The sequence below is a fragment of the Pteropus vampyrus genome, unplaced genomic scaffold, assembly GCF_000151845.1.
Source record: "Pteropus vampyrus isolate Shadow unplaced genomic scaffold, Pvam_2.0 Scaffold94, whole genome shotgun sequence".
NCBI lineage: Eukaryota > Metazoa > Chordata > Mammalia > Chiroptera > Pteropodidae > Pteropus > Pteropus vampyrus.
In genome coordinates this window covers 2,141,453-2,154,548 of record NW_011888875.1, presented here as the reverse complement: position 1 = coordinate 2,154,548, position 13,096 = coordinate 2,141,453, and the positions used below count along the sequence as shown (strand labels likewise).

At 42.9% G+C, this 13,096-nt stretch overlaps 1 protein-coding gene across 1 annotated transcript in view; it reads right to left on the bottom strand.

The window, feature by feature from the left end:
• DNAH5 (dynein axonemal heavy chain 5) overlaps positions 1-13,096 on the bottom strand; it is a 223,620-nt gene that overhangs the window by 5,038 nt on the left and 205,486 nt on the right. The window contains exons 73-76 of the mRNA XM_023532947.1: positions 12,550-12,765; positions 10,759-10,971; positions 6,028-6,180; positions 5,370-5,601 (exon numbers count right to left, since the gene is read on the bottom strand). Coding sequence (XP_023388715.1) covers positions 5,370-5,601; positions 6,028-6,180; positions 10,759-10,971; positions 12,550-12,765 — 814 coding nt within the window. The remainder of the gene's footprint in view (positions 1-5,369; positions 5,602-6,027; positions 6,181-10,758; positions 10,972-12,549; positions 12,766-13,096) is intronic.

Sequence of the window (13,096 nt, the reverse complement as noted above, 5' to 3'; positions counted from 1 at the left end):
GAGATGGGTACTATTATTAAATCCATTTGACAGATGAGAAAACTGAAACATAAGGAGGTGGGTTACTCATCCTGGATTACAAAGCTGTAGGGGATAAGAATCGCACCTCGCCAGAACGGGTCCAGCGTGTGCAGTTCTCAGTCTCAGCAACGGCAGGAAGATGTGAAGGTAAAACAAAGATACCTGGATACCTGAATTCAACTCGTGGCATATGTGAGTCTCCTTCAAAGCCACATGACTAATTACTAGGGTGATAAAGGCGAGAAAGCAACCCAAATATCCAGGTACCTGGCCCACTGCCATTTACCTGAGAACATGTGACCCCCTAGAGGGCGAGGCAGGTGACCACGATTAGCCCGTGGCATGGGGAGAGGGGGGCCACAGGGAGTCACAGTGCTCATCCGCACAGGGAACGGGCTTCTGTTGCTGAATCACCTCTCAAAATTCAGGCCTGAGCATCCGATGGGCAGCTAAATCCGAACACTGAACCACAGGGGCTCGGAGAGAGAGAAAGGCGTATTCGATTTGGCCAAAGTGAGAGGACGGGAGAGCACGATTTCTCAAGCCCATCCTCCTCGAAAAGCAAAAGCAGGGGAGCGTTTATGAGGCTAGGGAATAAGGGAAGGGGTGTTTCAGGGAACCGAGGGGAAAGTCTGTGTTTCTCCAGACAACATTTTGTGCGACCGGACTTTGGGGCACCAGCAGCTGGTCGCAACTTTCTCCAAGACACGTATTCCTTCTGTGAAACAAACTCGTAAGTTCTCCCTGTGACCCAGGAGCTATCCTCTCCTGCTTGACAAAGTAACAGGACATCGGCAACTTAAATTTATAATATGAGGACAAGGAGTGCTGGGTCGAAGAACCACAATTCTGCAAGATATCTCATAATAGTGGATCAGTGATGCTACCTTTAAAGCAAAGAGCAGAAACTAGACATCTTGGGACCAGCACCATGGTTTAAGCTATCATTGTTTTGTGTTTACCTCGCTATATTTTTCCATTATCTCAAATAAAGTATATCTTCAAACATTTCTCCTGGAACCTGCTTTATAGGCAGGACTTCAGAATGTGACTAATATGTTTCCTTATCTTTGACTATAAACTATGTGACAACGAAAGCAACTAAAACATTTAGTTAAAGCTTCTATGATCTAATAGCCAAACGTGTTTACTGTCAACCGCCAGTTTCACTTTCACTGCATCGACTTCACCACGTACCTGAGAAAAATAAACTCATGACTTCAAAATGAAGGGGCTATCCTCATTTTCAATGTAGCCGTGGTAGTCAAGCGTCATCCCAGACACCGCAGAGACTCCTTAAATACATAGTCTTAAATAGAACACCAACCACAGGAATTTCCAGATGTTTGAATTCATCCCACAGCACACAAATGTGATTCTGATACCCGCTTTCAGAGCCAGGAATCATAAGGCTAATTATATAATGCCTTTAAACCTCAATTTCCCCATCTGTAAATAGTGTCATATAACTTACAGAGTTGTAAAAATTTAAAAAGTTAATATATGTGAATACTCGTCATGGTATAATGTCTGCAATGCAGGAAGTGCCTGAGGTATGTTAGATTTCTCCTCTTCTCTCTCTCTCTCTCTCTCTCTCTCTCTCTCTCTCTCTCTCTCTCTCTCTTTCTCTCTCTTTCTCTCTCTTTCTCTCTTTCTCTATCAGAAAACATCCTCAGCTGCAGAGATCCTGAGATCCTTCTCACCCTACTTCCTGACCACAGGTACATGTGAGTCCTGCTTTGTTCCCTCACAATGTCCCGATCACCATCTTCCTACCACATGGGCTACAGCACTGCAATTCATTTAGAAGCATCACTCTGTCTACACAGCAAATCTCTAAGGAAACATCTTTCCTAGGTCTGCCTCTTTTCAACTTCCTTTGAGAAAAGAGGATCTGAGTTGGTGTGGATGGCTTCGCCCTCTTGGTGAATTAAGTGTTTACTCTTTGGGTGACTTTCCCATGATGTCCTAACAAGAAATATAAATAAAACAAACATTTGGGGATACACTCAATATTTAAAATTCAAATAAATACCTAGATATCTTCTTGAAAATGAATAAACCAGTATGTAAAATTCGATGAGTTATGTAAAGTGAAAATTGCCCTTCATATTGCCATAAAAACAATTCATTATAAGAATTTTAATTTTAAAACGCTGCACTTCTGGAGTGTTCTTTGGCCATTAACAATGCTACTGCTCTTTATCTCAATGAGAGCCCTAGTCACTTACCAAAATTGAATGGAAATTAGATTTCTAGTTTAAAAATAAAATGCTAGCTTTTTGTCACTGAACACCTCTCCAATGACAAAACTCTTTGGCAAAACAAGTTTCCATCAATTTCTTTGAAACCAAAAAAAAAAAAAGAACCAAAGTTTCTCTCTTTTTTAGAACTTTGAAACTGGCCACTTCTCCTTCACTTGTTTGCTATCCTCCCTCACCTGCTTCTAATGCGCATCACCACTAACCGATGCCCAGCAGGTGACTACGATTCTTCTATTATAATCTGTTCTTAAGTAATAAAGAATTGCCTGTACTATAAAATTATTACTTTATTACCACCATCCTGAGATGTTCGATGTCACAGGGCAATGGGTTCTTGTAGTTTAGTCACAAGAAATAAAAAAGTAACACCTAATGCCACGCGAGAAAGATTTTTCTCTCATTCTATAAAGGTAAGATTTTTACAACATGTTGACTAGCTGCGATGATAACGATAAAGCAAAATTTCTGAAAGGTGACTTTCGGCTAAAAGAACATCTGGTTATCCTTTCTACAAAACAGTCACTGTCCCAGGCCATCGCACCCCCCTACGAATCAGTCAACACGAAGCCCCAGGCAGACACGTGTGTCCTTCGAGGTTCGGCTAAGATATACCGAGCGACACCATGTGCCCAGAACGGTGCTAAGCGTCTCGTGTTTTGTTTCTGATGCTCAGCTCTCTCCACCGGCTCCTGTTCCTTCGGACACTTTCTCTCTGTTCCTCAGACACAGCAGACCTGTTGCCAACTCACGCCTTTGCACCCTTGCCTTTGCTCCTGGATATTAGCAGAGCCGCCTCCTGCCACTCGGATCTCCAAGTTCAACATTCTCTCCTCAGTGAGGCCTTCCCCGAACCCCTAAATCATTTCACTCCCTAGCACACCATGTGTATGTTTTCCTTTTAAAAACAAAATCTCTCTGAAATCAGTGGGTTCATTTACAGTCCATTCTTATTACTCATGGGACCTACGTGTATAAAGTCACCATGAATCCTGAATCAGGGACTACGGAACACTCGCTCCCAGGGGAAAGAAATATGGGGTTAGATTCCTGCGAGGCTCTGGTCACAGTCCCATCAACCCATCAACACACGATCTTGTTTTATGTGTGTTTCTAATTAAAGACACCTTTTTAATATACATCACTGACCCATGAACATTGAATTCAAGGTCAATGGCACTATAACTCATGCTTGAATGAAGGAAGCTTACCAAACACGCGTGTTTTCTCCATAAGACACACTCCTGCACTTAGGAACACAAGACAGCACTCCAGCACCATGGTTAGGGCCATTTTTGTGCAAAAAGCACAAAAATGTGAAAAACGTAGCAATGAACAGACCATGAAGGCCACTAGTTTACAGCATGCCAGCTGAAACAGGAAGGCAGAGGGTCACCTTAGTCACCCTCCGCTGGGAACCTGAGTGTCAGGCACCTCGAATTTTTCACTGCCTTGTGCATGTCTGCAAATGACCACAAAAGTGCCACAAACATTGATTTGAGGGTCACGAATACATTTTAGAGTAGGTAAACTCACAAACACAGAACCCACGAGTAGCAAGGACCGACTGACTGTGTCTGCTTCCTTTTCGGCCGCCCTTCCCTCTCTGAGACTGAGTTCCATGATAACAGGGATTCTGCCTGGTCTTTTTTCGCTGTTGCACGCCCAGCACCAAAGCAGCGTGCAGCAGGTGGTCAGTGCCAGATAAGGATTCATAGAATGACCGAGCGAGCTAACGCTATTTCCCTCTGCCAAGAAACATCTATCTCCAACTCCCCGTCACACTCACTCTTGTCCTCAAGTACATCTCTGCCACCTCCCAGTGTTCTCCTTCCAGGCTCCCTGTGCATCCTCAGAGTCTCTCTACCACGACGTTCGTCACATGCCATTTTGTTGACTCACCAGTTTCCCTCACTAGACTCTGAGTCCCTTGTGGGCCAGACCTGGTTCATAATTACCTTTGTGTCCCCTGCAATCTACCGTCGTGGCTGGTACGTATTAGGCATTCAACCTATGTTTGCTTGAAAAATAAATGCCCATAGTTTGTAAACTCTCTTCCCTTGCCTCATATTTCCAAATGGGAGATTTACCTAAGGGATGGGGATACTGAAAGCTGTCTTTTGAAGAGCGATCATTTTATCCTTTGTTTAAAGAAAAATCTTTTGTGTGTCTATCACGAAATCAGTACTTCCTTGGGATCCATTATCATGGCTATCTCTAGAGTTCACGGCTTATAGTAATCATTTCACTGTGTGTGCGTGTATCATCATGCTGTATACCTTAAATACAGTTTGTATTTTAAAATAAGCTTAAAAAAAATAAAATGAACAGGGGAAGTCCCACATGTGCTGAAAGCAGATAATTGCTATGAAGATGTTAGCTGAGTGAAATAAAACAACAAAAGCTTCCAGAAAACATCAAGCCAATGATGGAAAACAGTTTATGTATTTTTAGACTTGCCAAATACAGCTTTGATGATTTTGTCAAGGTAGAATAATGTGTATGCTTCAAAGAAGTATCATTACATTCATAGGCTGAAATATGAATCCAGCAGTTTATCATGAGCAACTGGATTAAATCAAATGTCCCTGAGTTCAGTCTAGATTTCACGACCTGGCTTAAATCTCCAAACTAGTGGAGCCACCACCTCCAGGGAGCCCTGGGCAATCCTGCCTAGAAAGCCTTCTTTCCACCGCTTGCTCCACCTCATCATATCCGCCCTTCCAAGCTCATCCAGGCCCCAATGCCCTGACTACTTCCTCCCACTTCACCCCTCCTTTCCCACCACTGATTATCTATTCCAAACTCTTGTTTCTTATCTCATAAGCTAACCTTTATGAGTGTCCATATATATTTTATCTACTTTATTATATAGGCAAGAATCATCTAGAACCATTGCCTCCCAAACAGCCTCAAGAAAGAGCCTAGTAGTCAATAAATACTCCTTAAATATGAGTACGAATGTGAATCTAGTTGATAAAATAGTCAAAGCCTTATTACATGATAACAAAAATAATGAGATCCTGTGTTCATGACGTCAGTCAATCCAATAATACCAACCATCTTTAAATATGCAAGAAAACTTACTGTTGTTTTCTGCGTAAATCCTTATGACAGGCATCAACTCAAAGAGCACTTTGGGTTTGGACTCAATGAGTTTCATGTTCCTCTTGTCCCAGCCAGCACCTTCAAGATACAAGCCGTACACATAGACACCCTCTGCAGGAGGGGCAGAAATGTCGTCCTTCATCCACTTGGTGACTTCGTTGCAAAGCACCATGTTGTCCAGAGCCCAGCCTTTGTTGGCCCGAGTTATCTCCTACGCGAGGCAAGAACAAAAGCCAAGGATAAAATCAGCAATTGGAGGTTTTGTCTTAATATAAACAGCGTAACAGTGATGATGAATTACCCCCAATTCAAAGGAAGTAGAACAGTATTTAAAGTATTTAAAGTCAAAAAGATTCTCTCAGAACAAATATCTGTGTCCCAAATTAACCACTTGCACTTTCAAATATATATATGTAAAATATAAAATCAAATACAAAAAATAACAAACAAATATTTTGAAATTCAAGTTAGCAGCCTGAGAAACGAGTTGCTGGGTTTATGTTCAGGACAATGTAACAGCTAGTGCCCAAAAGAGATAGTCGTTCTCTGTCTTATTATATTCTTTTAAACTACAACAAAAGAAGCAAACCTTATAGAGGAAAATTATAATACAAGAGGTTCAAGTCAGAGCTGTTACCTGTCGCATTGCAGTTAAAAATCCTTGGGGGTTAAAAAAGCCTGTCATCCAGAAGCAATGGGGTCGGTCATTGAAAACCCAAGAGGTGAACTGGCAGTTTCTTTCTATAAGTTCAGTAAACCAGAAACCCAACGTACTTGAAACCCATGATACCTGAAATGCATACATTAAAACAATGAATACAGGTTTAATTCTGCTGTGTAACTGGCTATGTTCACAGAAAAAAAATGATGAAATATCAATTCCATGTTTAGAACTTAAAAGTCCTAAAGACATGAATTCCTTTGGCATTCTGAAATTTAGGTTTCCAAATGGTTCCTCCTCCTTAAGATATTATGATAGAATTGGTAACCATCACATGAATACCAGATCGATTCAGAGCTCAGATGCTATCCAAGACATCTTGTCAATAGAATCACCTTCCAAGTATGAATATATTCATTACCAATTCTGCTATAAAGCAATTAAAACAATTAACTGAATTACATTTAACAGGTTTCAACTATTTTTCCTTAGGTTACTTTTCCAATAGATACACTATAAAACAGGATTTCTATTTACGTAAATGTGCTCATGGTCTAATCAACACTTTAAAATATATTCTTTGGATAATAACCTGCAAAAACCTTTCTCCATTTATCATTTTTAATGAGGCAAACAACAGTTATCTTCTGAAGTTTTCGTCCCTTACCAAGCACTTTGATTTCCTCTGATGAAGAAGCACAAATGGAAATATAGGTCCCTTTACCACCAAGTTAATTGCATTCATTGCCTGTAACATTCTGCCTGAATTCTCATGTGGAGCTTCTATTATTACAATTGGTGTGGGTATGTCATTAATGTTATCAGCAGCCACACTGGCAGGCATCTCCAAATTATATTTTATAACGTTTTCCTATAATTGCAATATTTTATGTATGAATAAGTGTAATGATCAACCTGGGTAGATATAACTCTTGAATTTCAACTTTCTTAAGAATTAATTTGCCTATTTTTCAAAAGGCCCTGAGAATATATTGAGTAAAATAGAAACCTGTATAAAAAGACCATAATTTAAAAATTAGGTAACTCATTTTATCCTATCTTTATAGATGTATTAACTAAAAGGGAAATGTTAATACTGCATTTGATCTGAGGGCACAGGGAACCACTGACAGAGGCCTCCTGGCAAGAATCCCTGTTCCAGATCCTCCCAGGTGCCGACCATGCTGGGGGAGCTGGTTTAGAGGGGAACAAACCTGCATCGGCCAGGTAGGTTCTTTCTCAGTTGTTGGCAATGAGGAAAGGCAATCCAGAGAGAAAACTCTCTGGCCTTGGCAATGAGCTTATCGAAGGTGAGAAGAAGGCATCTGGACAAAGCTGATTCTGCATTTCTAAACTGTGTGACTAGAAAGATCGATGGTGGCATCATCAAATAAGATGGAAAGACAGCGGGAAGGGCACTCCCCAGGTACTTCATACTACCTGCAGGACCCACGCCTTGGGATCTGAGGAAGCCCTAGAGGAGGTATCAGAGACTCAGCACTGAGTGAGTCTCTTCCATGAGACCATCAGCTCTAACCTTGTGAGGTCTCACCTTCCCGTTTACCTGAGGCATCTCCAAAAGGCCGAGCCACCAGTAACCCCATGACCCAAACTCATCTCCAGATGCTGCCCTCTCTGTGTATCCTCCAATCTGACCCAAACCCCAGCTCTCCTATCCTCCCAAGTCTTCCCACTGCACCCTCAGCATCCTCAGTACCACGATCAGCAAACTCCTCTAGATCCTTCGCCTCTTCCCTGAACATCTGCCACCTCCTCTGTAACTGGTTCCCTGTCACCCAGAAAAGACCGCTTCCCTTGTAACCTTCTCAGCATGTAGGCTACTGTCTACTACACAGCCCTCAGGACCAGGAGAGGTGCAGAGACCCTCACTGCTTCTGACAGGTTATAAGTTATCACTTCCCATTATTCCCTTCTTTTGAGTCTCACACCATTTGGACGTATCATCCTCAACCCTTCTTGTTTCTACCGCCTACTGGTCACTCCCTCTTATGTATCAGTTTGGCTCCTGGATTACTCTTCCACTCTGTCCTCATGAGGATGAGGATGGGGATGAGGATGATGAGGATGGCAACAGTACCAGTGGTGGTTGTGGTGATGGAGATGGTATTGGTGGTGGTGATGGTGGTGGTGGGGGGGGTGACGGTGACGGGGGTGGTGATGATGACAGCGGTGGCATTAGAGATGTGGGGTTTTGGTGCTAGTGATAGCAAGCACCTACAGCACCAAGCGGATGCCAGGCACTGTTCTAAGCACTTTACATTCATCGACTCCTTTAATCCTCACAGGAACAGTAACTGTAGGACATATAGTAATTCCCACTTTAGAGATGAGAAAACTTAGGTACGGCGAAACATGTAGCTTATTCGAGGTTGCACGGCTTGGATGTGGCAGACACATGATTTGAATCCAGGTATTCTGCCTCCAGAATCCAGTTCAGAACCCATATACTGTGTTTATTTACTTTCATTACTCATTTTTGTTGACAGCGGGATCCATGGGAACGACTCATTTCATACCCCACCTTCTTATTTCGTGACCTGTGACCTCTGACCTCTAACCATCCTCATGTCTTTCTGTGTCATTCCCACATTCCCACTTTAAATCTCGTCAAACACTGTCTTCTTGCACGTCATCTCCACAACTATATTTCCTTCCAAGGAGAGGGAGCTCCATTCACATAACACTAAGCTCCTCTGTGCCCTCACTCCCCTTACTTCGAGAAGGTAAAGAAGCACATCTGACGTGGGGGAGGTGGAGCGTGATAGACAGGTTGTGCTCATCACACGTCCCCTACAGTTCCCAGTCGTCTGTGTGTGCGCTGAAGTCAGACCCATGGCTCTATTCTGATCTGGGAAGATTAGACCCAGTGGCCCTTGTTCATCTCTCCCTCCTCCCAGGCACTGTTCTAAGCACTTTACATTCATCGACAACTTTAATCCTCACAGGAACTGTAACTGTAGGACATAATAATTCCCACTTTAGAGATGAGAAAACAGGTACGGTGAGACATATAGCTTATTCGAGGTTGCACGGCTTGGATATGGCAGAGACATGATTTGAATCCAGCTATTCTGACTTCGCTCCCGGTGGAGCATAGTGACAGTGATTGATGGTGGCAAGGCCACCATCAAGTGGGTCCCACGGTGACTGTGTGGGGCCGAGGACCCACCCAACTTGTAGGGGAGAAACAGAAACAACACCAAGCTCCTAAAATGCATGTCGACAGCTCGGCACGGGGGCGGCAGAAGTGCAGGACAGTCCTATCGACAGTGGGAAAGATGGGGGTACATGCTCAGAAACCTAGCCCCATTCTCTCTGCAGGGGACCCACACTCCTCTGCTCTGTGTGCTCTGGTTTCACAGAAAGTCTTCGCAGGGGAGCCCTGAAGACACCCTGCGTTTGGACTTCCCACCTCCGGACCTGTGAGACAATAAGTCGCCGTTGTTTAAACCACCCAGCTATGCAGCCCCAGAAAACTAACACGTCCTTCATGGCACTTGCCTAGTGAAGCCCAACATGGCACGACCTCAATCACCCGCCTTTCCCGGCCTCTCCCCGTCCGCTGAGTGCAGCTGGAGGAAACTGCACCCGGGCACAGACCGGGTTCACCTGGCGTTCACAGCTTCAGGCTGCAAGTGGGTGAATCGTTTCTCTACCCACATCCACCCCAGTTCCCTCCTCCCGCTGAACTTTCAGGGAGGGAAGAGCCTATGCCTTTCCGAAGGGGAGTAGGCGTGAAAACCCTGGAGCAGAGACATTCGGAGGGAGCTGAGGGGTCAAGGATTTGAGGAGCTCCTGCTGTGGGTGCAGAGTCACCCCGGGTGTTGGCAGTGTCCAGGCAGAACAATGGAAGCCATGGCAGATCTAGATTTCTCAGGGGCGGGAGTGCAGCAACACCCCCTGCCCTTTTCCACGTATTTCCTCCGCCATAATTAATCTTAACAATTTTACTGACATCTCCCCACAAAATGCATTTGCATACAACGCACGCACGCGCGCGCGCGCACACACACACACACACACACACTTAAATATAGAACAAAGAAATGGATGTCATTGCTTTCCCTTCCCTCAAATACACACATTTTCCTTCTTTAAAAGATACTCCAGCAGTCCTTCTACATTTCCAAGGAGAAAATTATTTCTTAAAACCACATCTGGTATTTAGCACAATTACCAACAGGTAATCAGTAAGCACTCTTGCTATCTTGAGATACATATACTCGCCTATCTACAGACAGAAAAAAAGGAAAATGCTCCTCTTCGGTGTGACTTTTGACGTGAGTGTATTTCAGAACATGCTATTCTGTGAAACTAGCGTCATGGGCTTTGAAGAGCAAGAGCTTGGGTTTAAATTCTGATTCTTGGACTGCTTAGTTGTGTAATTTGGGAAAAGATTTAACCTCTCTCAACCTCAAGTTCCTCATCTGTAAAATGAGGGCAATAAAATGTAAGATTTAAATGAAATAACGCATCTAAATTGCCCAGCAGAGCGCCTAATATGTGGGAGATGCTACATAATTTCCTTCCTCACCTACAGTCTAAAACTATAGGACTATAAGGGGATTAGTCCCTAAGCAAAAGGACACTTTTAAGTAAATTATCCTTAGATGCCTTCCACTTGCCAATGATAATTATTCACAACGATAAAGTGATCAGGCAGAGTTGGAGCAGATTTAAACGTACTTTTTTCCACTGAGCAGGGATTCTGGCATCAAACATGCAATTCAATGCATCTCGAAGATTTTCACTCATGATGATGGTGCCATCGATAGCGAGTTTTAGCTCGGTCAGGGTGCTTCGGGCCAGGGTGAGCACTCTCTGCATCCTGTCTATCTCCTGCCTGAGGAAAATGTTCATTGGCTGGAACGGCCCCATCTTCTGCAGCCTCTCTCTTACCTGCCGTGGAGACATTCAGCACATGTTAAAAATTAGACATGTTTATGCAACTGGGGCTTCCGAAAGGTCCCAAATTTTACAACTCCATAAATGGAAAGCTTTTTTTTTTTTCTCCGCTGTCAAAAAACAGAGAAGAAGAAATAAGAAAAGAAATATCTCTTAGACGGCCGGCCTATTTTTCTCATCCCATGTGGGAGAAAACAGGCAGCCATTAATTCACAGAATAATATAAAATGTATGGCCAGAACCATGTAGCCTTCCAAACAGCAAGTGTGCTCACTGAGAAATAATCACTTATTGCCAATCTAAAACTAACAAACACACACGGACACACACAAATGGGCATGGACGCACACAGATGGACATGGACACGTGCACAACCATTCTGCTGACTGCCTCGAAAAACCATGCTTGTGTTTTCAAAGTTTTCTGTTTTCCATCAAAGTATCCATCCACCCACCCACCCAATCATTTCCATCTCCCAAGTATTTATTAAGAATCTTCTCTGGATCAGCTGTTGTGCTAGGCTGAGTCGCTTTGTCCTAAGTCAGAGCTGACAAATTCAGCAAACGGAGGGAGACGCTTCTAAACCCCATTACTTACCATATTTATTTGTTTATGTAATTGCTGTGTTTTTAGATATTTTAATGTTTCATAAATTTCAACCACCGCTAGACATGAATGACCTTTTTCCTGATACATCTATAATGAAAGGCGTTTATGAAAGCTGATTGCAATATTGATTTTTCTCTAAGCAAGCGATCAGAGTTTCTTCCCAGAGATGTTATTCCCTTGGCGAAAGGTTCTCAAGTTCAGTCTACAGTACCAGCAGTCAAAATAGTCTGCTTCGTGGAAAATAAAAGGATGCTAAAGAAACAAAATGTTGTAGGTTGCCTTTTGAAACTAGGTGGAAAAGGGGCAATATACAAAAAAACATGGTGGCCCTGTGACAAAAGTGTCATGTAGTTAGTCCAGGTCATCTCTTATGAGGACATGGAAAGTAAGCCAGTTACTTTTGCTTTTCTCAAAGGTTTAAAAGCGTTTTCAGAGTAAGTCTTTCCACACTATTTGCTAAAATGTCTAAAAATTAACTTTCATACTCATAAGTTTGCTTAGAAGTTACCTGCATATTAAAAAGACAAATCGATTTTTAAAACTCGTGAGATGAAGAAGCTGCAAAGAGTTAGTGATGTAGACATACACTCCATGAAATTAAGAAGGCCCAGAGTTTAAGGTGTGCGTTAAATTGCATAACATTTTTAAAAAATAATCGGCTTTTCTACGAATACATTACTTTCCTCTGAACAAATAGCAATGTGAGGACCTCAAGAGAAAGTTCTACAAAAGGAATCCCAACCCATCAGTAATTTAATTATGACTATTAACATTCTCATCGTTTCCTTATTATCTACATTTGGAAATGATCACATTTATAGATGCAAAATCTTTTTCTGGTTTTCCAAGAAGAGAGATTTTTAAAATACATATTTTTTTAATTTCAGAAAAATATTTTCCCCTCCTTCCTCATTCCTCAGCAGACACATCCACAGCTGATATTTTGTTAGGATTTCAACTCACTTCAAAAGGGCTGTAGTCAGGGGGTAGCTTTTCCAGCATATCATCAGCCAGCCGGGCCACCACGGCCTCCCGGGTCTCGTCCCCTCCACCAGAGGTGTCCTTGGGTTGGATGCCCAGGATAGTGTCGAGCACGTCCTTGGCCAGCTTGCTCTGGTAGGTGATGTCGGCATTGGGGTGCAGCCCGAAGACCTCAGGGCTGTCATAGTTGGGTAAGCCCTAAACAGCAAATACCCCAGGTAAGCAAAGACTGCTGACATAAGCACCAATTAAATTATACTGTCTTAAGTAATAATAAATGTTGGAGAGGATGCAGAGAAAAAGGAACCCTCATACACTTTTGGTGGGACTGCAAATTGGTGCAGCCACTATGGAAAACAGTATGGAGGTTCCTCAAAAACTAAGAATTGATCTACCATATGATCCCGCAATCCCACTACTGGGTATTTACCCCCAAAGACTTGACAACCCATATCCAAAAAGATATTTGCACACCAATGTTCATAGCAGCATTATTCACAGTGGCCAGGACATGGAAGCAACTGAAGTG